The sequence below is a fragment of the Oncorhynchus keta genome, chromosome 2 (assembly GCF_023373465.1).
Source record: "Oncorhynchus keta strain PuntledgeMale-10-30-2019 chromosome 2, Oket_V2, whole genome shotgun sequence".
NCBI lineage: Eukaryota > Metazoa > Chordata > Actinopteri > Salmoniformes > Salmonidae > Oncorhynchus > Oncorhynchus keta.
Genome location: NC_068422.1, coordinates 25,673,878 through 25,701,418, shown reverse-complemented (window position 1 = coordinate 25,701,418; position 27,541 = coordinate 25,673,878). Strand labels below are relative to the sequence as shown.

General features: G+C 43.4%; 1 protein-coding gene across 5 annotated transcripts in view; it reads left to right on the top strand.

Annotated features, from left to right (window-relative positions):
- hps1 (HPS1 biogenesis of lysosomal organelles complex 3 subunit 1) overlaps window positions 1-27,267 on the top strand; it is a 34,582-nt gene extending 7,315 nt beyond the window's left edge. Inside the window, exons 6-18 of one of the 5 annotated variants that reach the window (XM_052474416.1) lie at window positions 1,298-1,458; window positions 2,030-2,132; window positions 2,219-2,315; window positions 2,431-2,576; window positions 9,922-10,089; window positions 10,332-10,508; window positions 10,924-11,000; window positions 11,419-11,559; window positions 11,760-11,825; window positions 12,481-12,625; window positions 12,888-13,001; window positions 13,107-13,189; window positions 27,025-27,267. In XM_052474416.1, the coding sequence (XP_052330376.1) occupies window positions 1,298-1,458; window positions 2,030-2,132; window positions 2,219-2,315; window positions 2,431-2,576; window positions 9,922-10,089; window positions 10,332-10,508; window positions 10,924-11,000; window positions 11,419-11,559; window positions 11,760-11,825; window positions 12,481-12,625; window positions 12,888-13,001; window positions 13,107-13,189; window positions 27,025-27,250 (1,704 nt within the window). In that variant the 3' untranslated portion in view covers window positions 27,251-27,267. Of the gene's footprint in view, window positions 1-1,297; window positions 1,507-2,029; window positions 2,133-2,218; window positions 2,316-2,430; window positions 2,577-9,921; window positions 10,090-10,331; window positions 10,509-10,923; window positions 11,001-11,418; window positions 11,560-11,759; window positions 11,826-12,480; window positions 12,626-12,887; window positions 13,002-13,106; window positions 13,190-13,272; window positions 15,099-27,024 lie in introns of those variants that run through there. The other 4 variants (XM_035794094.2, XM_052474442.1, XM_052474420.1 and 1 more) reach the window with 4 other exon arrangements.
- The last annotated feature ends 274 nt before the right edge of the window (window positions 27,268-27,541 follow it).

Genomic DNA, 27,541 nt, shown 5'->3' with positions numbered 1-27,541 from the left:
ATACTGTACTCGATACCATCTACTGTATGCTGCTCTGTACCATCACTCATTCATATATCCTTATGTACATGTTCCTTATCCCCTTACACTGTGTATAAGACAGTAGTTTTGGAATTGTTAGTTAGATTACTTGTTGGTTATCACTGCATTGTCGGAACTAGAAGCACAAGCATTTCGCTACACTCGCATTTAACATCTGCTAACCATGTGTATGTGACAAATAAAATTTGATTTGATTTTGATTTGATTTATTTTCTACATTGTAGAATAATAGTGAAGATGTCAACACTATGAAAAAACACATGGAATCCTGTAGTAACCAAAAAAGGGTTAAACAAATCTAAATATATTATGTTTGAGATTCTTCAAAGTAGCCACCCACTGCCTTGATGACAGCTTTGCACACTCTTGGAATTCAGACAAAAGGACAGATTTCCACCAGTCTAATGTCCATTGCTCGTGTTTGTTGGCCCAAGCAAGTCTCTTCTTATTATTGATGTCCTTTAGTAGTGGTTTATTTACAGCAATTCGACCTTGAAGGCCTGATTCACGCAGTTTCCTCTGAACAGTTGATGTTGAGATGTGTTTGTTACTTGAACTCTGTAGCATTTATTTGGGCTGAAATTTCTGAGGCTGGTAACTCTACTGAACTTATCCTCTGCAGCAGAAGTAACTCTGGGTCTTCCTTTTCTGTGGCGGTCCTCATGAGAGCCAGTTTCATCATAGCGCTTGATGGCTTTTGCGACTAAGCTTGAAGAAACTTAAAAAGTTATTGAAATGTTTAGGATAGACTGACCTTCATGTCTCAAAGTAATGATGGACTGTTGTTTCTCTTTGCTTATTTGAGCTGTTCTTGCCATAATATGGACTTGTTCTTTTACCAAATAGGGCTATCTTCTGTATACCACCTCTACCTGGTCACAACAACTGATTGGCACAAATGCATTAAAAAGGAAAGAAATTCTACAAATTAACAAGGCACACCTGTTAATTAAAAGCATTCTAGGTGACTACCTCATGAAGCTGGTTGAGAGAATTCCAAGATTGTACAAAGCTGTCATCAAGGCAAAGGGTGGCTATATTGAAGAATCTCAAATATAAAATATATTTTTATTTGTTTAACACTTTTTGGTTACTACATGATTCCATATGTGTTATTTCATAGTTTTGATGTCTTCACTATTATTCTACAATGTGGAAAATAGTAAAAAATTAAGACAAACCCTTGAATGAGTAGGTGTGTCCACTTTTGACTGGTACTGTGTATACAACGTATGTCTCTGTCTCCCTCCATCAGGCAGTAGAGAGGTTGATCCATCCTACTCTATGTGAACAGTGTATAGAGTTTCTGGAGCGTCGCTTGGTGCAGCAGATCAACAGTAGTGTGGAGAGAGCAGGAGAGGAGGTCCTCCATGCATTCATACTGGTGCACACCAAACTACTAGCCTTCTATTCCAGGTTACTGTCCATTACTATTAAGACCAAACTACTAGCCTTCTATTCCAGGTTACTGTCCATTACTATTAAGACCAAACTACTAGCCTTCTATTCCAGGTTACTGTCCATTACTATTAAGACCAAACTACTAGCCTTCTATTCCAGGTTACTGTCCATTACTATTAAGACCAAACTACTAGCCTTCTATTCCAGGTTACTGTCCATTACTATTAAGACCAAACTACTAGCCTTCTATTCCAGGTTACTGTCCATTACTATTCTCACAAACCTACAAGCTTTCTACACAAGGTTGACGGGCCACTGTAGCGTCACTTTTTCACATAATAAAGAGCATTTTCACATATGACATTGCAAATCACGTACAGAGGGAGGTGCCTCTGAATCAGGGTTGGGGTCAAATCAGGAAATTAACTGAAATTCCAATTCAGTTGCATTCATTTTCAATGCTTTCTCAATAAACTGAAAAGGTGGAGCTATTTAAAAAAATATATACATTTGTGAATTTTAAATTCAAATCACTTCCTGAATTGAGTGAGTACCTTTCTATCCACCCCTCTCCTCTCCCCCACAGTCGTAACGCTAGTACCCTCACCTCGTCTGACCTGCTGGCTCTTATCGTCATGGTGCAGAACATGTATCCTAGCAACATCGACCTGGAGGATACTGCCCCCGAGGTAGGAGCACTGAGAGTGAAAGAAGAAGAATATCATACTCTGTCTGAATGCTTCGGAAGTTTAATAACTGTGTCGTGTGTGTGCAGGATGTGGAGAACACCTCAGCCCCAGATATATTCTACACTCCAGAGCCTTCCCCTACTAATAGGGACTCTGGGACTGACAGGGACTCTGTTAATTCAGGTAGGTGTCTGTGCCGTGCTCTGTCATTTTTGCCTATGTGGCTCGGTGCAGTGATATGCTATACTTCCACTGCCTTTGTTTCAACTCACTAACCCTCTGCTCGCTCTCTTTGCAGGCAGGCATGAGGAGAGCAGGCATGAGGAGAGCAGGCATGAGGAGAGCAGGCATGAGGAGAGCTGTCATGAAGAGAGCTGTCATGAAGAGAGCTGTCATGTGGGGAGCGGTACTCCTGTGTTCCAGTTTTTGGATCCAGACATTCAGGTGAGCTTGGGGGGAAGGGTGTACAGTCATGGCCAAAAGTTTTGAGAATGACACAAATATTAGTTTTCACAAAATCTGCTGCCTCAGTGTCTTTGGATAGTTTTTGTCAGATGTTACTGAAGTATAATTACAAGCATTTCATAAGTGTCAAAGGCTTTTATTGACAATTACATGAAGTTGATGCAAAGTCAATATTTGCAGTGTTGACCCTTCTTTTTCAAGACCCCTGTAATCCGCCCTGGCATGCTGTCAATTAACTTCTGGACCACATCCTGACTGATGGCAGCCCATTCTTGGAGTTTGTCAGAATTTGTGGGTTTTTGTTTGTCCACCAGCAGTCCAATCCCTGTACCTTTTGCAGAATATCAGTTTGTCTCTGATGTTTTTCCTGGAGAGAAGTGGCTTCTTTGCTGCCCTTCTTTTTATTTACTTATTTTTTATTTTACCTTTATTTAACTAGGCAAGTCAGTTAAGAACAAATTCTTATTTTCAATGACGGCCTAGGAACTGCCTGTTCAGGGGCAGAATGACAGATTTGTACCTTGTCAGCTCGGGATTCGAACTTGCAACCTTTCGGTTACGAGTCCAACACTAACTACTAGGCTACCCTGCCGCCCCTGTCTTGACACCAGGACATCCTCCAAAAGTATTCGCATCACTGTGCGTGCAGATGGACTCACACCTGCCTGCTGCCATTGCTGAGCTCTGTACTGTTGGTGCCCCGATCCCGCAGCTGATCATTGCAACCACTTTACCTCTGACCCCAATTAAAAATCCACAGGAGAAAAAAGTGAAAGAGGACAATTCCATGTCTGAACTTTTCTCTGCAATCCAGACCCTGACTACTAAACAAGACGCTACGTTCTCCAAAATGTCCATCATAGAGCGGGCTACTGAAGAAACATCAAAGAAGATTGATAATTTGTCAGAGACTGTCCGTCAGCTTCACACAGTTGTGAACGAGAACAAGGACAATATAATGTTCCTAGAGAACGAGCTGAAGGAACTGCAATCCCCAAATAATGAGCTGTGTGAGAATGTAGCTGAACTTCAACGGTACTCTCGCAGGTGGGATCTGAAAATCCAAGGTGTAAAAGAGGGAGAGGACATTAGGGAAGCAGTCATTAATATCCTGGGAAAAGTGGCTCTGTGCATCAAAGACAAGCTAAGAAACCTGATCGACGTGGTTCATCGACTTGGGAAACGAAAATCTGATGGACCCCCTCGCAAAATGGCCAAGGGGAACACATTTCTGGACGAGAAGAAGCTCTGCATCAAAGAGGCTCTGATCCCGCAGGATCATACTGCCAGGGAGGAACTGTGGCCAATTACACAGAAAGTACGACAAGAGGGAAAGAAGGCTGGGTTCAAGGGAACATGCGTTCACTGAAGGAAGAAAGAGTACTGGCTAGCTCTGACATTAACCACACTTGAACTGTGAGTACTGCCAAGAGTACATTTACTGTACTGCCACGAGTAAATTTACAGTTCGAACTACAATTTATGAACACTTGCCAACCCAAAAAAGAAAAGGGATTTGTTTTACTGTTAACCACCGCTACCTCAACTGAGTGTCGTTTTCTGTCCGATTAACCCTCTCAATGTTTACTGTTTGTTTTATTGTTCACATTACTACATCTGTCTAGTTTGTGTCTCTTTATTTTTTAATGCAGGAGTTTTTTTTTCAACTCTCTCAATATCGTTAGCCTGAATGCTAGGGGTTTGAGAGATCTTACAAAAAGAAAGCCTAATTTTTATATTGTAAACGCAGTAATCCAGATGTAGTTTTTGTGTAAAGTGACTTGAAATTTTGGAAGACATGGCCTATTTCAGTCATGGCCTATTTCAGTCATGGCCTATTTCAGTCATGGCCTATTTCAGTCATGGCCTATTTCAGTCATGGCCTATTTCAGTCATGGCCATTCTGCTGGTGTTTGACGCTTATCCACAAGTTTAAAGGCAACATTCTAGAATCCACATCTTGACAGGATGGCAGATGGGTCATAGTAACGGTTAAACTTGACAATGCTATTTTCATCATCTGTATTGTAACTCACATGCTCCAAATAAGACCCCTTTAGCCCAACTTACCGGAAAATTACAGGATTTATGCAACAATTACTCAGAGGCTTTTCTAATTCTCTCATGAGATTTTAACGAAACACCTGATGACTCTGCTGATCATTTTTACTCCTAGAATGAGTCAAAGCTCTTACAATAACAATATCATTACAACATTATGCAAGGATCTCTCTGTTGATGATTCCTGGTGTTTTTTCAACCCGGATTCAAAGGGTTATACCTGGACCGACTATGTCACGACAATCTAGAATAGATTTATTCCTAATTTCCTCCTTTTTGTTACAGTATGTTATAGATGTAGATCATCATTTGGTTTGGTCATCATTCATTTCCCTGAATTTACAAGCTACTAAAAATTCTAAAGGTATTCGAGGATATTAGAAATTAAACAACACACTTCTTAAAGAGCCTATTTTTATTGGAAACATCAAATCGTTAGCCAAACATATTTCTGTAAGAAAAGACTTGGGTCATGGAAGTAGATGGAATTCTATAATAGAAAGTCAGAGTAGCCATTAAATGTGCCAACGAGCTGAAGAACCTTTTGGGAAAAAAAGATTTGATGAGCAAGCTTGACAGTTTTTATGAAAGATAATCTATCTCAAGAAGAAGAGTTTGGCAAATTGTGCTTTTGTCAGATCAAGAGCAAAATGTATTGAAGAGAGGGAAAGAAACACCAGTTATTTATTTTGCATTTGAAAAGAGAAACAACAATAACGGCACTCAACATGAATGATGTACTATGTAAAGATCCCATTACAATATCAACATTTGTCTATTCCTTATATGAACATCTTTACAACTCACAATTTCAGGAAGATGGTTGTGAAAGCTTAAATTGACCACATTCAGAGTTATGGCCCTGTAATTGAGGATGATTTCCACTCCGATTGCAATTCACCTGTTTCAATCAAAGAAATTAGAGAAGCTCTGAATTCAATGAAAAAAGGGAAATCACCTGGTGCTGATGGCCTGTCAGTTGAATTCTATAGACGGCTTTGGGAGTTACTAGAAGACCCCATTGTTTATATGGTTTAAGATTGCATCGAAAATGGTGAAACTGTCTCCACTATGAAAGGGCCTTATTTCACTGATTCCGAAGACCCTTCTCTCATTGACAATTGGAGACACAATTACTTTATTAAATATTGATTACAAATTGATTGCTCTGGTTTATGCCAAAATATTAAAGAAAGGAATTACATACCATTATAAATGAGACTCAAGGGCCGTCACAACCTCCAACAATCGTTTAGTCTTGCACCTTTTAGATTATTCAGATGCAATTGATTCAGATGGTGTTTTATTTTTGTACTTCTGTAAAGCCTTTGACACAATTGAACATACATTTTTCTTTCGGCCTCTTATACTTTTTGGTTTCGGTGAAAATTGTATCAAAGCTATTCGCATGTTTTACAAAGATATTAAACCTTAATTCTGTACATCCAAAAGATTCATTATCAACCAATTTTGCCCTTTTTATTCATTTTGGTAGTGGAACTTTTTCTATTTCTAGATATTCTGAATATTGCATATCTGCATGGTTTATCCCTTTTTAACAGAGAAATCTGAATTTACCAACTGGCTGACGATACTACTCTCTTTTTTTCTCTTTTATAAACAAAGACCAGGTTGCCCATGCCCTTAATGCGATCACTGCATTCTCTATTGCATCTGGATTAAAACTGAACATTTCTAAATGTGAAATGTTTACATGACTGAGGATAATGAAATATTCCTGTAAAGGACTGTTAAATATTTAGGAATATATCTATCAAAAAGACACTTATCAAACAACACATTTCTCTCCTAAAATTAAGAAAACCAAGAAAATAGTTAATAATTTGCTGCAAAGGGATCTTTCTATACTTGGGAGAATGCTTCTGTCCAGGGCAGAGGGACCATCTTGCTTTGTGTACCCCCTCATCATCTTTTATTTGTAAAGCGATCAACAAGACCTTTCTTGACTTCATCTAGAAAAATAAGTCTCAAACTAAAAAAAGTCAGTCCTTTCAAATAAAATAACTGAAGGAGATCTGGAAGTATTGGATTATAAATTACACTTTCAAGATCAATTGGTTGAAAATATGTCAATACAGAATCAATTTGGCTTTTGCCGACTGGTTGAGTACCGGTACACACTAACGTTACTAAGTGTGCTATTTTTCAAATGTTGCCCTACCGGAGTTACACAGTAATAGAGTCACTGCTATTAGCTTCACGACTGACATTTGGGTCAGCGAAATCAGCCCCATGAGCCTGCTGAGTCTCACAGCACAGTGAGTCGTCAAGGATTTCGTACTGAGGAAAGTTGTATTTCATGCTCATGAATGTGCTGATTGTCATATCGCTGCTGCCATTTAAATGGCTTTTGAGATAATATGTTTGAAACTTGGAAACATGAACACCCTAGCTAGCTCCATTCGAACAACTGACTTGAGAAATAAGCTCATCAACTGCGCCTGCAGCAGATGGTATCACATCTGTCATGGCCTTGAAATGTTTGAAAAATGGTACCGGAGAAGAAGCCAGACGTTTTACGTGTCCCCCACCGATTGTTTAAAAAAAAAAAAGTTTATTTGCATTGTTTGTGACTTAGTATTTTACATATTTTGTACATAATGTTTCCGCTACCATCTGTTCTGACCAGAAAATAACTTCTGGACATCAGGACTATGATTACTCACCAAGGACTGGCAGAATCCTTTTTTTCCTTTTAACGAGTCTGACGAGCACGACGCGAACAATATACTGCTTTTTTGGGAACAGACCCAAATATCTGTGATTTGCGTGAAGAGGAGGTGGAGAAAGAGGCCAGAGGGCGGGCTGCCTTCTGAGAATTAGTAGGCGATCTAATAAACCTCCACTTCCTTCCATTCTGCTAGCAAACATGCAATCTTTGGAGGATAAAATCAATGATCTACGCACAAGATTAAACTACCAACGGGACATTCAAAACTGTAATATCTTATACTTCACGGAGTCGTGGCTGAACGACGACACTATCACCAGTGACGAGGTCAATAAAAAAATTGGTCAGATGAAGCAGATGCTAAGCTAAAGGACTGTTTTGCTAGCACAGACTGGAATGGGTTCCGGAATTCCTCCAATGGCATTGAGCAGTACATCACATCAGTCATTGGCTTCGTCAATAAGTGCATCGATGACATATTTCAGTCTGAGCTAAAGGCTAGAGCTGCCGCTTTCAATGAGCGGGACTTTAACCCGGAAACTTATAAGAAATCCCACTATGCCCTCCGACGAACCATCAAACAGGCAAAGTGTCAATACAGGACTAAGAAAAAAGTCGCTTTGGATAAAAGCGTCTGCTAAATGGCATATATATATACACATCACCACCATTATTCCAGAAACACTAGACCCACTCCAATTTGCATACCACCCCCAATAGATCCACAGATTATGCAATCTCTATTGCACTACACACTGTTCTTTTCCACATAGACAAAGGGAACACCTATGTGAGAATGCTATTCATTGACTACAGCTCAGCGTTCAACACCATTGTGCCCTCAAAGCTCATCAATAAGCCAAGGATCCTGGGACTAAACACCTCCCTCTGCAGCTTGATCCTGGACTTCCTGACAGGCCATACCCAGGTGGTAAAGGTCGGTAACAACACATCCGCCACACTGATCCTCAACACAGGGGCCCTTTCTCCCTTCAATGAAGCTGCCAGTTGAGGGCTTGTGAGGCGTCTTTCTCAAACTAGACACTCTAATGTACTTGTCCTCTTGCTCAGTTGTGCACCGGGGCCTCCCACTCCTCTTTCTATTCTGGTTGGAGCTGTTCTGTGAAGGGAGTAGTACACAGCGTTGTACGAGATCTTCAGTTTCTTGGCAATTTCTCACATGGAATAGCCTTCATTTCTCCGAACAAGAATAGACTGACGAGTTTCAGAAGAAAGTTCTGTTTCTAGCCATTTTGAGCCTGTAATCAAACCCACAAATGCTGATGCTCCAAATACTCAACTAGTCTAAAAAAGGCCCGTTTTATTGCTTCTTTCATCAGCACAACCGTTTTCAGCTGTGCTAACATACTTGCAAAAGGGTGTTCTAATAATCAATTCGCTAATTCAAGTTTGTCATTTTAAAAAGGCTAACGCAACATGCCATTGGAACACAGGAGTGATGGTTGCTAATAATGGGCCTCTGTACGCCTATGTAGATATTCCATAAAAAATCAGCTGTTTCCAGCACAAAAGTAATTTACGACATTAACAATGTCTACACTGTATTTCTGATCAATTTGATGTTATTTTAAAGGACAAAATAAATGTGCTTTTCTTTCAAGGACATTTTTAAGTGACCCCTAACTTTTGAACGGTAGTGTGTAATATATAACAATTTGTGCATGTATTTTCTTGTTTAAACCTGTGTTTTTTTATGTAAGTTGTTGATCATTTTGTATTATGAAATATAATAATGAAGAAAATTGACACTGATTTCCATGAAGTTCCCACTTTGGATTTCCCACTTCAACCCCAAATCTACTATACCTTGACTAAAACGATGACTCATTTACTTAAATCGTTGTGCAACATCGTGGGTAGGCTCTGGGCATTGTCTTTCAGCTGAAAAAAAAGGTGTCGTGGTACAAAATGTCATACAGAAGTTTCAAATGCATTTTGGTATTACTAAATCTGTAGTGTGATAGGTTTTTAAACACACAAAAATAATGATTTTATAAAATGTTTAATAAATCGTCTTCCTCAAATTAAGGGGATGATGACACAATCTTTGTGAGAGGGAGGGAAGCTGATTTAATTGGTCCTCAACTCGTGTCTCAGACACTTCATTCAGGATAAGTGAAGTTAGCCCTGAGTTAGCCTGCCCCGGATCAAGTTAGTTCTGAAGGATTCGTTGCCACATTAATGTACCTGGCTAAAAGGTGAACCACTTTTGTGACACCGGTTATCCCGAGTTAACCTCAGAGTTGATGAAAGTTACCTCGCTATTTCCTCAAACCAGATTTGTAGTATAGGGCCAAACCATTAGGACAAAATGGCAACACGGCATTACTGCACCAAAAAGGGCTGGATCCTAACTAGAGAAATGCATGTACCTTAGACTTTCTCATAAATCATGCATTTAAATTAGACAGACCTTGGAGGGTCATTTTATTTTTTGATCTGTTTGAAACTTGCTCTTGCTCAAAGCCCTTGGATTTGCATGTTCTTTAGAATCTATATAGTGTAACTTCTCATGAGATTAAATTAATGTAAATAACATTCTGTCTTCAGATGGCAGAGGACAGTCTCCAGACCCTGGAAGCTCCTCCCCCTGACCCCTCAAACCCTAGCAGAGTCTTCCTAGAGGTCACGCTGAAGGAGGGCTGCTATCCCATGATGCCTCACTCCATGTACTGTCTGCCACTCTGGCCGGGCATCACTCTGGTGCTGCTCACTAAGGTCTGTATACACACACACACACACACACACACACACACACACACACACACACACACACACACACACACACACACACACACACACACACATTCAAAGAGAAAGAGTAAGCAAATCATGCAAATCACACAACTGTGGGTGTTATTTTAGATCAGACCAGAAGATGGCAGTAACTTGTCACTGAGATAAGACTGCTCTCTATCTCTCCCTCGCTCCTTCTCCCCCCCCCCCTTCTCTCTCTGTAGATACCTAACAGTAACCTGGCCATGTCAGTCTATGTGTTCCTGGAGGCATTTGCTAAGTTGGAGAAGCGTCTGAGTGAAGGTCTGGAGGGGTCAGCGGCCCGCGGCCAGACGTCCATACAGGACCTCCGCAACAAACTGGACAAGTTCATTAGGGCATTGGGAACCTCAGACATACAGGTGGGTGTAATGTATGAAGTCCTAGCTGTATATGGAAGCGTTTTGTCATTGAAAAGCATTTGATATGCTGCCAGTGACAGATTTAAAACCTAATTTCAGTTTATGTGACAAAACAAGCAAGTATAGCGTAGAGAATCATTGTACCATCTGTGAAATATATTTCCCATAACCCAAAATATTGTATGTTCAGCTGTTTGAAGCAGGTGTACAAAACCGAAAGTAAGACGCAGAAACTAAACTTAAGAACGGGAGGCATAGAAATAGCACACAGAACATATCTACAGCGTCTTAAACTTGCTTTCATTGAGAATTGACAGATCTATAACACACAATTCTAAGGACGGGTCGCCCAAAATGTTACATAAAAACATTGCTAAAGTATTTATAACACATCTGCTGGTCTCCTCTCTTTCAGACGTCCCAGCTACAGAGTGTGTGGACAGAGTTTAAGAGCCGGGCATTCACCAGAGGAGGACCTGGCTTCAGCAAGGAGTAAGTGTCTTGTCTACTGCCACCTGCTCTATATGTCCCAATCCCATGTCTACCCCTAGCCCCTGCTCCCTATGTTCTACTGTAGATCTGGAGGATTAGATACAGTATGTATATGTGTGGGTCTATATTTTATATATAAATTTTATAATTTTTTATTATTATTGTTAGATATTACTTTTTTGTTGGAGCTAGAAAATACAAGCATTTTTCTGCTCTTGCGATAACATCTGAAAATCTGTGCACGCAACCACCAAACTTTGATTTGATTTGCCATGGGTCCATTTAGCATTTGGGAAGATGTGTATCATTATGTTGTCTCTGAACTCTGTCCCTAGCCTAGTCCCCGGGTATGGTAGTGTGAAGAGGCAGCTGTGTGGAGTCTACAGACAGTTTTTCATCATACTGTATCTGTCCCTAGCCTGGTCCCCTGGTGTCGTACTATGAAGAGCCAGCTGTGTGGAGTCTACCGACAATGTTTCATCACAGAGAACACAGTTGTAGGAGGGAATCCACAGCGTCTATCACCCAGTCTACAGGACAGAGCTCTCACCATGGTGCAGTACGTATGAGGCCCAGGTCTAGCTAATAGTATTTCTCTCAATAGCAACCAACCAGTGCTGTATGTATTGTGTAAAGGCCTGTAGAACAGAGCTCTGGATACCTGTACAGGTGAAGATACTATTCTTATCTTCTCTATTCTCTCTCCCTCCTCTTGTCCTTCCTCTATCCCCTTGCTTTCACCCCCCCCCTCTCTCTCAGGGAGAAGTTGATGGATTGGAAAGACTTCCTGTTGGTGAAGAGTAAGAGAAACATCACCATGGTCTCATATCCTGCCTCACATTAACCCCGCCCTCTGGAGCCATGTTAGAAATCTCAAATGGCCCCTTATTTCCTATGCTTGTGCTCCTAATATTAAGAGGTTAGATGTAGGATTGGTGTGTTAAAGAAAAGGGGTAGCCTATACAAAGTCTTTAGAAGAGGTAGCGTTTGACCAAAACACCCAGTTGTTCTCCAAGAGGGTTGGCCACCCCTGATCTTGACTAACCAGGAGCAATAAGTAAATTATTGTAGAACCTCCCATTGTCAGGCTAAATCTCCAATGGTTTCAGTGCAGACCTCCATGTTTCCCCATATCCAGAGCATTTTGAAAGCAATAGGAGCTGATAGCTATCCATGAGGTATGTTGTGCCCTGGTGTGTCACAGACATTTTTATTTATATATTAGATGAAATGTCTACTGTATGTCACTGAAGGGGTAGAATGTAATCATGCAGCTCGTTGAAATCGAACCAAATGCTGCTACTGTACAGTAGTTTGACCAGGTTGGACAGATATCTCTAGACAAGAGATTGTCAAGTGTATTTACTCCAGATGATGTTACGTACCCAGAGAAGTTACTGTAGTGCTGTGGTATTAGGCTCTGTGTTGTACTGTATCTGTGTGTTGTGAGGTGTATTGACCTTAACACAGCGGATATTACGTACCTTGAGGAGTTCCCGGGCCTGATCCATTTCATCTACGTCGACCGCACCGCTGGTCAGATGATCGCTCCATCTCTCAACATCACGGACCGCGCAACCTCTGAGCTAGGAAAGGGGCCACTGGCTCACTTCATAAAGGGCAAGGTTAGACTGTACCATCTACACTGGTTCTAGAGAGTTGTCTAAGAGTTATCCACTAGTTTGGGATTGTAATCAACTAAAGTAGGCTCTCAATGCATATGGGAAATCAAAAGTTGCCTCTATAAATGTAAAGCTGGTTTGATATTTTTAGTAAATGGAATTCACTGATGATTTCTCGGTCTCTCTCTGTCTGTATATCTCTGTTTCTCTCCCTCTCTGTATCTCTCACTCTCTTTCTTCTTTTCTTCTCGGTCTCTCTCTGTAGGTATGGGGCCTGGTTAATACATCGAGGATTTACCTACAGAAGGGTTATTCCACTGTCACTCTGAGAGATGGAGACTACTTCTTCTGCTACTTCCTCTGGTTCGAAAACGAAACGGTAAATTACCTCAATGTTGGGTATACCAAGCTGGATTTTTCCATTGGAATGTTCTGGAACGTCATTGTTTGTATGACCCTTGACCTCTGTCACCTGACCAATCAGGGCTACAAGCTGGAAGTAAAGGACCTGCCAATCCTGCCCAATGACTCCGCCCCCATCGGAATGCTGGCCTGGGACTACTACAGGTGAGGAGGAGGAGGAGGAGGTGCTGTGTGGGTGTGTGTATGTATGTATAATGCATTCTCTAGTATTTATGGCTGTATTACAGGAGTGTGTGTGTGCGCTCCTGTTCCCCTCCACAGGAAGCTGTTGCGCTATTATAGTAAGAGCCACCAGGGGGAGGTGGTGAAGTGTTATGAGCTGCTGACAGTCCATCTAGGAGTCATCCCAACAGAGTACATACTACAACACTGTAGTCAATTAGCACGCAAACTCTGGGAGCCCTCACGTATACCCCTACTGTAGGAGACACACACACACATAGATCACTGATTGTACAAAACATTAAGTACACCTGCTCTTTCTATGACATTAACTGACCAGGTGAAAGGTATATCTTATTGATGTCACTTGTTAAATCCACCTCAATCAGTGCAGATAAAGGAGAGGAGACAGGTTAAAGAATATTATTTAAGTGTTGAGAAAATTGAGACATTGTGTGTGTGCAATTCAGAAAGTGAATGGGCAAGACAAAAAGTACCTTTGAACAGGGTATGTCAGTAGGTAGGTGCCAGGGGCACCGGTTTGTGTCAAGAACTGCAACGCTGCTGGGTTTTTCACACTCAACAGTTTCCCGTGTGTATCAAGAATGGTCCAACCCCCAAAGGACATCAAGCCAACTTGACACAACTGTGAGAAGCATTGGAGTCAAAATGGGCCGGCATCCCTGTGGAACGCTTTCAACACCTTGTAGAGTCCATTCCCCCGACGAATTAAGGCTGTTCTGAGGGGAAAGAGGAGGGGGATTCAACTCAATATTAGGAAGGTGTTCTTAATGTTTTTTACATTCAGTGTATACACACACCATTACCACGGTAATACACACACAAACACGGTAATACACACACAAACACCAGGGAAGGCTGGTGGGAGGTGCTATGGCTGATGATTGCAATGGCTAAAAGGGAATAAATGGAAACCACATGTTGGTGACTCCGATCCATTAATTCCATTCCAGATATTACAATGAGCCTGTCCTCCTATAGCTCCTCCCACCAGCCTCCACTGACACACACACACACACACACACACACACACACACACACACACATCTGTGACCATGAAACATGGTGCTACACATTCAACCCTGCTGAAACGTGTGGGCATCAGTGCCAATAAAGGATGTTTACAGGTGACAGTTTGTCCAACAATAACAGTGTGTATTCTATATTCCAAATCATCCTGTTCTACCATCTGCAAGTCACTGGAATGACATAGCCAAGTGATTGACCTTTAGCACTGATAAATACTGTTTGACTGCACTTGTCCTGCTGCTTTTATAATACAATATGTCATTGTTGTCATCACTGGCTTTTCTCTGAAACCTCAAAAATACTTTATCCTTTCATGTTTTTGTTTTGTTTTTGTTTTTTGAATAGATTGTGAACCGATGTAATTACCTAGTGGATAATGACAAGTTCAAACTGCTTTGAGTATTTTCAGTGATAGCAGATATTGCAGTTATAATATAATCTGTTTTTCTTTTCTTTTTGTAAATGTTTATATTGTCTTGTATTTCACCATGTATTGAATTCAGTCAATTATTGTATTTTTTGTTTCTTCATTTCTCACATGCAGTTAATTTTCTATAATGTTTCTGCTAACAATTAAAATGGGTGTTATAGTGATGACATGGCAGTGCAATGAAAATATGAACAAGTAACTCACACAGCTGAGCGTGATACCAGGTGCATGGAGCAAACAATATACTTATTAAATATAAGAAAAATATTGATGCTTTCAAAAATGTTATGGATCTATTTATCCACTTTGTTTTGAGACACTGGTAAATAGATCCATTGAAATGTTGGAAGCATCAAGATTACCAGTGTGCTAGAGTTTATTTTTTTGAATGCAATAAAAAAAAAAACACTTCTCCTTGTTTCTTTGCTTAAACCCAGTTGAGCTGACAGACGTTTTGCACTGTTTCGCTATTGTTTTCGTCTTCAATCTAGTAACAGGGCAATATTTTATTCATGTAGTAGTGTGTGTGCCCCCCCCCAGAAAGTTAGGACCTTTGGCTTTCACCTGGAATTGTTGATTTATGCCTGGGAAAGAAAAAAGCCTTTTCAACCCATAAGATCTAGTACACAATAGAAGTATACAAAAACATATACAAATATGATGGTATGATAAAAATGATCCAAATGTGTGAATTAAGCCTTTTCATACTTTATAAAATGTCCATATATGTTAGAATCTATTTTAGGAACATCTACCCCATATATTTCACCTTCTTTATTACTTTACCAAACATATGATTTTAGTTATAGTCCAAATTTATTACATTTGTGAACATCTAAATCAACATTTGGGCCGTTTTAACAGCATGCCTCTCTGCTATAGGGGATAAGGGCGATGTAAAGGGCTCTATTTATTTATTTTTGCTGAGCATATGAAATGTCTGCTGCCTCCAACGTAAAACAAATGTTTGACTTCCACACAAAATGACTTCTTTACTTGGACAATGACGAAGTCCTCTGTCGAATAAACATGTATTTGCCTCCCTCTGGTTGTCGGCTGTATCACAACCGGCCGTGATTTGGAGTCCCATAGGGCGGTGTACAATTGGGCCAGCGTCGTCCGGGGTAGACCGTCATTGTAAATAAGAATTTGTTCTTAACTGACTTGCCTAGTTAAATAGAGGTTCAATACAAAAATAATGCGACCTACTCACTTCTTTAAACCTAAAATAAGGAAGGTCTGGATGGCTGTCTTCTGACTTCTAAAACGGTGGGAAATCAATAAAATAAGTAATGTTAAGGTACATATTTTTTAAGTAATTCTAGTGCCCGATTTTGGGGACTGTCAGCTTTAATTATCCATTTGAGCATGGTAAAGTTATTAATAAGGCATTGGTTGGTATATCAATACACCCAATCACTAGAAAGATACATGTCCTTCCTAACAGTTGATGGAAAGGAAGGAAAGAGTTCAGAAATTTCACCATGAGGCTAATGGTGATTTTAAAACAGTTACAGAGTTTAATGGCTGTGATAGGATAAAACTGAGGATGGATCATCAACATTGTAATTACTCCACAATACTGACGTAATTGACAGAGTGGAAGAAGGAAGCCTACACAGCCTTAAAATATTCCAAAACATGCATCCTGTTTGTAACAAGGTACTAAAGTAATACTGCAAAAAAATGTGGCAAAGGAATTTCATTTTTGTCCTGAATACAAAATGTTATGTTTGGTGAAAATCCAACACAAACACATCCCTGAGTACCACTCTCCATATTTTCAAGCATGTTGATGGCTGCATTTTATTATGGGTATGATTGTCATCGGCAAGGACTAGGGTGTTTTTCTGGATAAAAAAAAATGGAATTGAGGTAAGCACAGGTAAAATCCCTGAGGAAAACCTGATTCAATTTGCTCTTCACCAGACACTGGGAGACAAATTCACCTTTCAGCAGGACAACCCATATCACAATGCCAAATTTGAGTGGCCTCGTTACAGTTTTGACTTCCATCTGCTTGAAAATCTATGGCAAGACTTAAATAGCTGTATAACAATGATTAACAACCATATTGACAGAGCTTGAGGAATTATATAAGAGAAATTGGCAAATATTGCACAATCAAGGTGTGCCAAGCTTCTAGAGACTAAGCCAAAAAGACAGCTGTAAAGGTGTTTTTAACATGTATTGACGGGGGGTGAATACTTATCTTAACAAGATAAGATAATCTTAACAAGTGACTTGTCAGCTGCCCATGTTGCCTATACCTAAATCTGCCACTGCTTGCAGGAGTTACTTTTTGTTCTAAACTCCACTCACTGTGTTTGGAGGAAGAAAAAGGATGAATACAACCCCAAGAACACCATCCCAACTGTGAAGCATGGAGGTGGAAACATCATTCTTTGGGGATGCTTTTCTGCAAAGGGGACAGGACAACTGCACCGTATTGAGGGGAGGATGGATGGGGCCATGTATCGTGAGATCTTGGCCAACAACCTCTTACCCTCAGTAAGAGCATTGAAGATGGGTCGTGACTGGGTCTTCCAGCATGGCAATGACCTGAAACACACAGCCAGGGTGTGTAGTTGACTCGACCTCAAGAAATCTGAGGGAAGTGGAAATTATTATTTATTTAGCATGTTTTAAATTCTAAATTAATTATTTAATTTAATAGGTAACTTGCTATTGCCTTTTTATAAACAACAATGGAGTATTTAAAAATAACATTCCTTGCCCCAGGACACTTCAACGGGTGACTATCCAGGAAAAAAATGAAAAGGAGCACTCTATTAACATGGCAAGTGGGACACTTTCCTGCGAGGCGATATATGACTGTGTGACTACATGTGACTCATTGACTGTATACAAAGCCATCAATGACATCACACCATTCATTCTTCTGTGAAGACTCAATGGCACCTTTGAAGGTCAGGAAGTCAGTTTTAGCTTGCTAATATGGCATGTCAAGGGGGAAATTCTCAAGACATAGCATGCGTAGTTTGAGCTACTCCAGGAAGTGACTTTGCAGGTTTCAACCAGGGAAAAACGACTGCCCCTGCTCATTGAGTATCTCAAGTTGAAGGCCGCTGGTACTGCAGGCTGCTGGTAGCAACAAAGTTATCCTTATAACTTCTTCTGTGTGCGATTTCAAAATAATTGGTTAAAGGACTTACATCTGGTGTAATATAATTATTGGTACCATGATTGTCTTCCAAATTTTTTTACACAAATATTGACCATTCACTATAGTGGGGAACCCTGATTTCTGAAATCTACAGCCTGCAGTTTTCACGGGGTGAGTGACTGGTTGCTGGGAAGTCAGGCGCAGGAGAGCAGAGATGGGTGATAACCGGAGAACTTTAATATACACCCTGGCCCAAGCACAACCACGGTAACATGAACCGGATTAAACAAAACAAAGGTTTGAAACAAACCTAGCGCAAGCCAGCCTGTAGCGTAACACCCTACACAAAGAACAATTCCACACACAGACATGGTGGAAACAGAGGGTAAGATACATTTAGTCTGATGAGGGAATGTGAACCAGGTGTGCCGGAAAACAAGACAAATGGAAAATGAAAGGTTTGTTTTTTTATTTAACCTTTATTTAACCAGGTAGGCAAGTTGAGAACAAGTTCTCATTTACAATTGCGACCTGGCCAAGATAAAGCAAAGCAGTTGGACACATACAACGACACAGAGTTACACATGGAGTAAAACAAACATACAGTCAATAATACAGTATAAACAAGTCTATATACAATGTGAGCAAATGAGGTGAGATAAGGGAGGTAAAGGCAAAAAAAAGGCCATAGTGGCAAAGTAAATACAATACAGCAAGTAAAACACTGCAATTGTAGATTTTCAGTGGAAGAATGTGCAGAGTAGAAATCAAAATAATGGGGTGCAAAGGAGCAAAATAAATGAATAAATAAAATAGCTTGACTGATAATTTTGGTTGTCCAGATTTTGCAGCTCTTTCAGAACATCAGCTGACTGGATTTGGGAGAAGGAGAAATGGGGAAGGCTTGGGCGAGTTGCTGTGGGGGGTGCAGTGCTGTTGACCGGGGTAGGAGTAGCCAGGTGGAAAGCATGGCTAGCTGTAGAAAAATGCTTATTGAAATTCTCAATTATGGTGGATTTATCAGTGGTAACAGTGTTTCCTATCTTCAGTGCAGTGGGCAGCTGGGAGGACGTGTTCTTATTCTCCATGGACTTTACAGTGTCCCAGAACTTTTTTGAGTTAGTGTTGCAGGATGCAAATTTCTGCTTGAAAAAGCCTTGGCTTTTCTAACTGCCTGTGTATAATGGTTTCTAGCTTCCCTGAACAGCTGCATATCACGGGGGCTGTTCGATGCTAATGCAGAATGCCATAGGATGTTTTTGTGTTGGTTAAGGGCAGTCAGGTCTGGGGAGAACCAAGGGCTATATCTGTTCCTGGTTCTACATTTCTTGAATGAAGCATGCTTATTTAAGACGGTTAGGAAGGCATTTAAAAAAAATACCCAGGCATCCTCAACTGACGGGATGAGATCAATATCCTTCCAGGATACCCCGGCCAGGTCGATTAGAAAGGCCTGCTCGCTGAAGTGTTTCAGGGAGCGTTTGACAGTGATGAGTGGAGGTCGTTTGACTGCTGACTCATTACGGATGCAGGCAATGAGGCAGTGATCGCTGAGATCTTGGTTGAAGAAAATTTCAGAATTTTTGGTGGTCTTCATAAGCCAGGATTCAGACACAGCAAGAACATCCGGGTTGGCAGAGTGTGCTAAAGCAGTGAATAGAACAAACTTAGGGAGGAGGCTTCTAATGTTAACATGCATGAAACCAAGGCTATTACGGTTACAGAAGTCATCAAAAGAGAGCGCCTGGGGAATAGGAGTGGAGCTAGGCACTGCACGGCCTGGATTCACCTCTACATCGCCAGAGCAACAGAGGAGGAGTAGGATAAGGGTACGGCTAAAAGCAATAAGAATTGGTCGTCTAGAACGTCTGGAACAGAGAGTAAAAGAAGGTTTCTGGCGGCGATAAAATAGCTTCAAGGTATAATGTACAGACAAAGGTATGGTAGGATGTGAATACAGAGGAGGTAAACCTAGGTATTGAGTAATGAAGGGAGAGATATTGTCTCTAGAAACATCATTGAAACCAGGAGATGTCATCGCATGTGTGGGTGGTGGAACTAATAGGTTGGATAAGGTATAGTGAGCAGGACTAGAGGCTCTACAGTGAAATAAGCCAATAAACACTAACCAGAACAGCAATGGACAAGGCATATTGACATTAAGGAGAGAGCGGTGGAGAAAGGTGGAACGGTGATGGCTAGAAGACCGGTGACGTCGACCGCCGAATGCCGCCCGAACAAGGAGAGAGAACGGCTTCGTCGTAAGTCGTGACAGTGCCCTCCCTTGATGCACGACTCCAGCAGCGCCCCGACACAGGCCTCGGGGATGACCCAGAGGGCGAGGTGCAGGGCGATCAGGACGAAGATGTTGGAACTCCTGCAGCATAGAAAGGTCCAAAACGTCCTCCACCGGGACCCAGCATCTCATCTCCCTTCGCCCGACGCCTTGTATCCAGTATGGAGCGAACGGAGTACGCCGGGGCCCCCTCGGTGTCCAAAGGAGGCGGAGGAACCTCCCGCACCTCAGACTCCTGGAGCGGGCCAGCCACAACCGGCCTGAGGAGAGACACATGGAACGATGGATTAATACGGTAATCGTGGGGGAAGTTGTAACCGGTAACTAGAGCCAGATTTGGTCAAGAGCCAGACCCGGTCCCCCGGTGCGAACACCGGGATCTCACTGTCGTAACGGTCTGCACTGGCCTTCTGGTGCAGAACGGCCCGCTGGAGGTGAACATGGGTGGCGTCCCAGGTCTCCTCCGCGTGCCTGAACCAGTTGTCCACCGCAGGAGCCTCGGTCTGACTCTGATGCCAATTCGCCAGAACCGGCTGGTACCCCAGTACGCACTGGAAGGGCAAGAGGTTAGTGGAGGAGTGGAGGAGCGAGTTCTGAGCCATCTCGGCCCAGGGCACGAATTCCCACTTCCCCGGCAGGTCCTGACAATAAGACCACAGAAACCTACCCACATCCTGGTTCAATCTCTCCACCTGCCCATTAGTCTCTGGTTTAAAACCCGAGAGGCTGATCGAGACCCCCAGACGTTCCATGAATGTCCTCCAGACCGTCGAAGTGAATTGGGGACCCCGATCAGACACTATATCCTCAGGCACCCCGTAGTGCCGGAAGATGTGCGTAAACAAGTCTGTAGGGTTGTAGGGAGACCGGGCAGAGGGAGGAGATGGCAGGACTTGGAAAAATGGTCCACAACGACCAGGATCGTGGTGTTACCCTGTGAGGGAGGAAGCTCGGTGAGGAAATCGACCGACAGATGCGACCAAGGCCGTTGTGGAATGGGTAAGGGATGTAGCTTACCTCTGGGCAGGTGCCTAGGAGCCTTACACTGGGCGCACATCGAGCAGGAGGAAACATAAACCCTCACGTCCTTTGTCAAGGTGGGCCACCAGTACTTCCCACTCAGACAGCGCACCGTCCGAACGATGCCGGGATGACCAGAGGAGGGTGACGTATGGGCCCAGTTAATCAACCGGTCACGGCCACCGGGCAGGAGGCCGGGAGTATGGCGGTAGGATCCATGGGCCGATCCTCTGTGTCATACAACCAGGACAGTGCGTCTGCCTTAACATTCTGGGAACCTGGTCTGAAAGAAAGGGTGAAAACAAAACAGGTAAAAAACATGGCCCACCTCTCCTCGCTGCCCCGATGTGCTCCAGGTTATGGTAGTCAGTCCAGATGAGAAAAAGGTGTTGAGCCCCCTCAAGCCAATGTCTCCCACGCCTTCAACGCCCTCACCACAGCCAACAGCTTCCGGTCCCCCACACCATAGTTTCGCTCCGCCGGGCTGAGCTTCTTCGAGAAGAAGGCACAGTGGCGGAGCTTCAGTGGCGTTTCCGTGCGCTGAGAGAGCACAGCTCCTATCCCAGCCTCGGACGCGTCCACCTCCACCGTGAACGCCAAAGAGGGATCCGGATGCGCCAGCACGGGAGCCGAGGTAAACAGAGCCCTTAGTTGACCAAAGCCCTGTCCGCCTCAGCCAACCACTGCAAACGCACCGGGTCCCCCTTCAGCAGTGAGGTAATGGGAGCCGCTACCTGACCAAAACCCCAGATAAACCTCCGGTAGTAATTAACAAACCCTAAAAAACTCTGCACCTCCTTTACCACGACTGAAATGCGGTCACTCTCCATCTCCACCCCTGAGGTGGAAATGCTGTATCCTAGGAAGGAGAAAGACTGCTGGAAGAACAGGCATTTCTCAGCCTTGACATACAGGTCTTGCTCCAACAGTCGACCAAGCACCCTGTGCACCATAGACACATGCTCGGCGCATGCAGCGGAGTATATCAGAATGTCATCGATATACACCACTACACCCTGCCCATGCAGGTCCCTGAAAATCTTGTCCACAAAGGCTTGGAAGACTGACGGAGCATTCATCAACCCGTACGGCATGACGAGGTACTCATAATGCCCTGAGGTGGTACTGAACGCTGTCTTCCACACGTCTTCCTCCCGGATACGCGCCAGGTTGTAAGTGCTCCTGAGATCAAATTTTGTGAAGAAGTGCGCCCCATGCATTGACTTAATCGTTGTGGCTATGAGAGGTAGCGGGTAACTGTACTTCACAATGATCTGGTTAAGGGCTCAATTGTCAATACACGGGCGCAGACCTCGCTCCTTCTTCTTCACAAAAAAGAAACTCGAGGAGGTGGGTGACGCAGAGATTCGGAGACATATGTCTCCATAGCCGTGTCATGACTCCTGGGAAGTGCGGCATCTACCTAAAGGTTTATCGCACAATCCCCCCGTCGATGGGGTGGTAATTGAGTCGCCTTCTTCTTAGAGAAGGCGAGAGCCAAATCGGAATAGTCAGGGGTAATGCGCACGCTGGAGACCTGGTCTGGACTTTCCACCGTAGTAGCACCAATGGAACCCCAAACACCTCCCCGAGCACTCTCGGGTCCACCCCGTGAGAGCCCTCCGTTGCTATGAAACAGTGGGGTCATGACAGGCTAACCAGGGAAGGCCTAGCACCACGGGAAACGCAGGAGAGTCAATGAGGAAGATACTGATTCTCTCCCTGTGACCCCCCTGTGTCACCATGACCAAAGGAGTGGTGGCCTCCCTGATAAAGCCAGATCCTAATGTTTGACTGTCCAACGCGTGAACTGGAAAGGGCCTAACCACTGGAGCAATGGGGATCCCTAAACTATGGGCGAATGCTCTGTCGATAAAATTCCATTGTTGTCACCTTAGCTTGCTAAACAGCAACTTTTGAGTGAGAGGAAGCACAAGCACCACCACCATCAGCCTACACCCGTCATTCCGGCGCCGACAGAGATGGCTTTGCGTTCCTAGGAAACTGTGCAGTTTTTTCTTTTTTTAACGTGTTATTTCTTACATTAGTAACCCAGGTCATCTTAGGTTTCATTACATACAGTCGAGAAGAACTACTGAATATAAGAGCAGCGTCAACTCACCATCAGTACGACCAAGAATATGACTTTCGCGAAGCGGATCCTGTGTTCTGCCTTTCACCCAGGACAACGGAATGGATCCCAGCCGGCGACCCAAGAAAACGACTTCGTAAAAGAGGGAAACGTAGCGGTCTTCTGGTCAGACTCCGGAGATGGGCACATCGTGCACCACTCCCCAGTATACTTCTCGCCAATGTCCAGTCTCTTGACAACAAGGTTGATGAAATCCGAGCAAGGGTAGCATTCCAGAGGGACATCAGAGACTGTAACGTTCTTTGCTTCACGGAAACATGGCTCACTGGAGAGACGCTATCGGAGTCGGTGCAGCCAGCTGGTTTCTCCACGCATCGCGCCGACAGAAACAAACATCTTTCTGGTAAGAAGAGGGGCGGGGGCGTATGCCTTATGGCTAACAAGATGTGGTGTGGTCACAAAAGCATACATGAACTCAAGTCCTTCTGTTCACCTGATTTAGAATTCCTCACAATCAAATGTCGACCGCATTATCTACCAAGGGAATTCTCTTCGATTATAATCACAGCCGTATATATTCCCCCCCAAGAAGACACATCGATGGCTCTGAACGAACTTTATTTGACTCTTTGCAAACTGGAATCCATACATGCTGAGGCTGCATTCATTGAAGCTGGGGATTTTAACAAGGCTAATCTGAAAACAAGACTCCCTAAATTGTATCAGCATATCGATTGCGCAACCAGGGCTGGCAAAACCTTGGATCACTGCTATTCTAACTTCCGCGACGCATATAAGGCCCTGCCCCGCCCTCCTTTCGGAAAAGCTGACCACGACTCCATTTTGTTGATCCCTGCCTACAGACAGAAACTAAAACAAGAAGCTCCCACGCTGAGGTCTGTTCAACGCTGGTCCGACCAATCTGATTCCACACTCCAAGACTGCTTCCATCACGTGGACTGGGATATGTTTCGTATTTCGTCAGACAACAACATTGACGAATACGCTGATTCGGTGTGCGAGTTCATTAGAACGTGCGTTGAAGATGTCATTCCCATAGCAATGATTAAAACATTCCCAAACCAGAAACCGTGGATTGATGGCAGCATTCACGTGAAACTGAAAGCGCGAACCACTGCTTTTAATCAGGGCAAGGTGACCGGAAACATGACCGAATACAAACAGTGTAGCTATTCCCTCCGCAAGGCAATCAAACAAGCTAAGCGTCAGTATAGAGACAAAGTAGAATCTCAATTCAACGGCTAAGACACAAGAGGTATGTGGCAGGGTCTACAGTCAATCACGGATTACAAAAAGAAAACCAGCCCCGTCACGGACCAGGATGTCTTGCTCCCAGGCAGACTAAATAACTTTTTTGCCCGCTTTGAGGACAATACAGTGCCACTGACACGGCCTGCAACCAAAACATGCGGCCTCTCCTTCACTGCAGCCGAGGTGAGTAAAACATTTAAACGTGTTAACCCTCGCAAGGCTGCAGGCCCAGACGGCATCCCCAGCCGCGCCCTCAGAGCATGCGCAGACCAGCTGGCTGGTGTGTTTACGGACATATTCAATCAATCCATTAACCCAGACTGCTGTTCCCACATGCTTCAAGAGGGCCACCATTGTTCCTGTTCCCAAGAAAGCTAAGGTAACTGAGCTAAACGACTCCTGCCCCATAGCACTCACTTCCGTCATCATGAAGTGCTTTGAGAGACTAGTCAAGGACCATATCACCTCCACCCTACCTGACACCCTAGGCCTAGACCCACTCCAATTTGCTTACCGCCCAAATAGGTCCACAGACGATGCAATCTCAACCACACTGCACACTGCCCTAACCCATCTGGACAAGAGGAATACCTATGTGATAATGTTGTTCATCGACTACAGCTCGGCATTTAACACCACAGTACCCCCCAAGCTCGTCATCAAGCTCGCATTCTGAGCCCTCTCCTGTACTCCCTGTTCACCCACGACTGCGTGGCCATGCACGCCTCCAACTCAATCATCAAGTTTGCGGACGACACAACAGTGGTAGGCTTGATTACCAAAAATGACGAGACGGCATACAGGGAGGAGGTGAGGGCCCTCGGAGTGTGGTGTCAGGAAAATAACCTCACACTCAACGTCAACAAAACTAAGGAGATGATTGTGGACTTCAGGAAACAGCAGAGGGAACGCCCCCCGATCCACATCGATGGAACAGTAGTGGAGAGGGTAGCAAGTTTTAAGTTCCTCGGCATACACATCACAGACAAACTGAATTGGTCCACCCACACAGACAGCATCGTGAAGAAGGTGCAGCAGCGCCTCTTCAACCTCAGGAGGCTGAAGAAATTCGGCTTGTCACCAAAAGCACTCATAAACTTCTACAGATGCACAATCGAGAGCATCCTGGCGGGCTGTATCACCGCCTGGTATGGCAACTGCTCCGCCCACAACCGTAAGGCTCTCCAGAGGGTAGTGAGGTCTGCACAACGCATCACCGGGGGAAAACTACCTACCCTCCAGGACACCTACACCACCCGATGTCACAGGAAGGCCATAAAGATCATCAAGGACAACAACCACCCGAGCCACTGCCTGTTCACCCCGCTATCATCCAGAAGGCGAGGTCAGTACAGGTGCATCAAAGCTGGGACCGAGAGACTGAAAAACAGCTTCTATCTCAAGGCCATCAGACTGTTAAACAGCCACCACTAACATTGAGTGGCTGCTGCCAACACACTGACTCAACTCCAGCCACTTTAATAATGGGAATTGGTGGGAAATTATGTAAAATACATCACTAGCCACTTTAAACAATGCTACCTAATATAATGTTAACATACCCTACATTATTGATCTCATATCTCATACGTATATACTGTACTCTATATCATCTACTGCATCTTTATGTAATACATGTATCACTAGCCACTTTAACTATGCCACTTTGTTTACATACTCATCTCATATGTATATACTGTACTCGATACCATCTACTGTATCTTGCCTATGCCGCTCTGTAGCATCACTCATTCATATATCTTTATGAACATATTCTTTATCCCCTTACACTTGTGTGTATAAGACAGTAGTTTTGGAATTGTTAGTTAGATTACTTGTTGGTTATTACTGCATTGTCGTAACTAGAAGCACAAGCATTTCGCTACACTCGCATTAACATCTGCTAACCATGTGTATGTGACAAATAAAATTTGATTTGATTTGATTTACTATGACAACTAGCGTATCCATGTCAGCAAATGACTACTGTCTGAACCATTGATATACAACATGGGTCTGAACACACAAAGATCCGATTTGGTCACTTGTTTGGACAGTATGTATTCCAAAACGGATTTGAAAAACAAAACTGATTTGACCATTAAAGCCTGTCGTATGAACCAACCCGCTGGTCACATTGGTTCAACGTAATTTCATTGAAGTGACATGGAAACAACGAAGATTCAACCAGTGTTTGCCCAGTCGGAAGCTTAAGAACCACTCTACTGCTTTTCTGAAACAGTTTCCAGCTTGTTAACCTGTTTATCAGCCTGACCTCTGACCTATAGCACCCTGTGTAGGCTACCACTAGCACAATCATGGACTAAAGGAGCCTAACATTACTCCTTATAGCCCAAGGATGTTCTTTAAACATGTTCTGTTTAAAGTCAAATTGGCTCTGGAAGCCAAAACAGCCAAATATTCCTTCTCAAATGTCGCTGGTGGGAATAGCAGCCGTTTTACAACCCCTGACCGATTGTGCTATTTTGTGTGGGGTTTTCTCGGCCTGATCTGAACTTTTTTTCTACAGAATGTTGGAGTCGGAGGTGAAGGACATACTGCTCATCCCAGACCAGGCCCAAATCCCCGACACCCGAAAGAGGAAGAGGCGTCATTATAGAGGCTGGCATGCGGGATACCTGACGAGACTACATCGGCGAGTGGATAAACCACCTCTACCTTCTGTTCTATTGGCGAACATGCAATCCCTGGAGAATAAACTGGACGTGCTCCGTTTGAGACTCCTATCAACGTGATCTGAAGAACTATGTTTTTCAGAGTCGTGGCTAATCAAGGACATGGACATTGGATAAAGTTTTTTTGCCCGCGCTGCAGACTGCTATATCGGTCTGCTAATACATGCTCTCTCCTCGTCCGCCCACGTGTTCTCGCACACCCCGAGAGCTTCTGGTCAGCGGGGTGGTGGCACCGGGATCCTCATCTCTCCCAAGTGGTCTTTCTCTCTTTCTCCCCTTACCCATCTGTCTATCGCCTCCTTTGAATTCCATGCTGTCACAGTTACCAGCCCTTTCAAGCTTAACATCCTT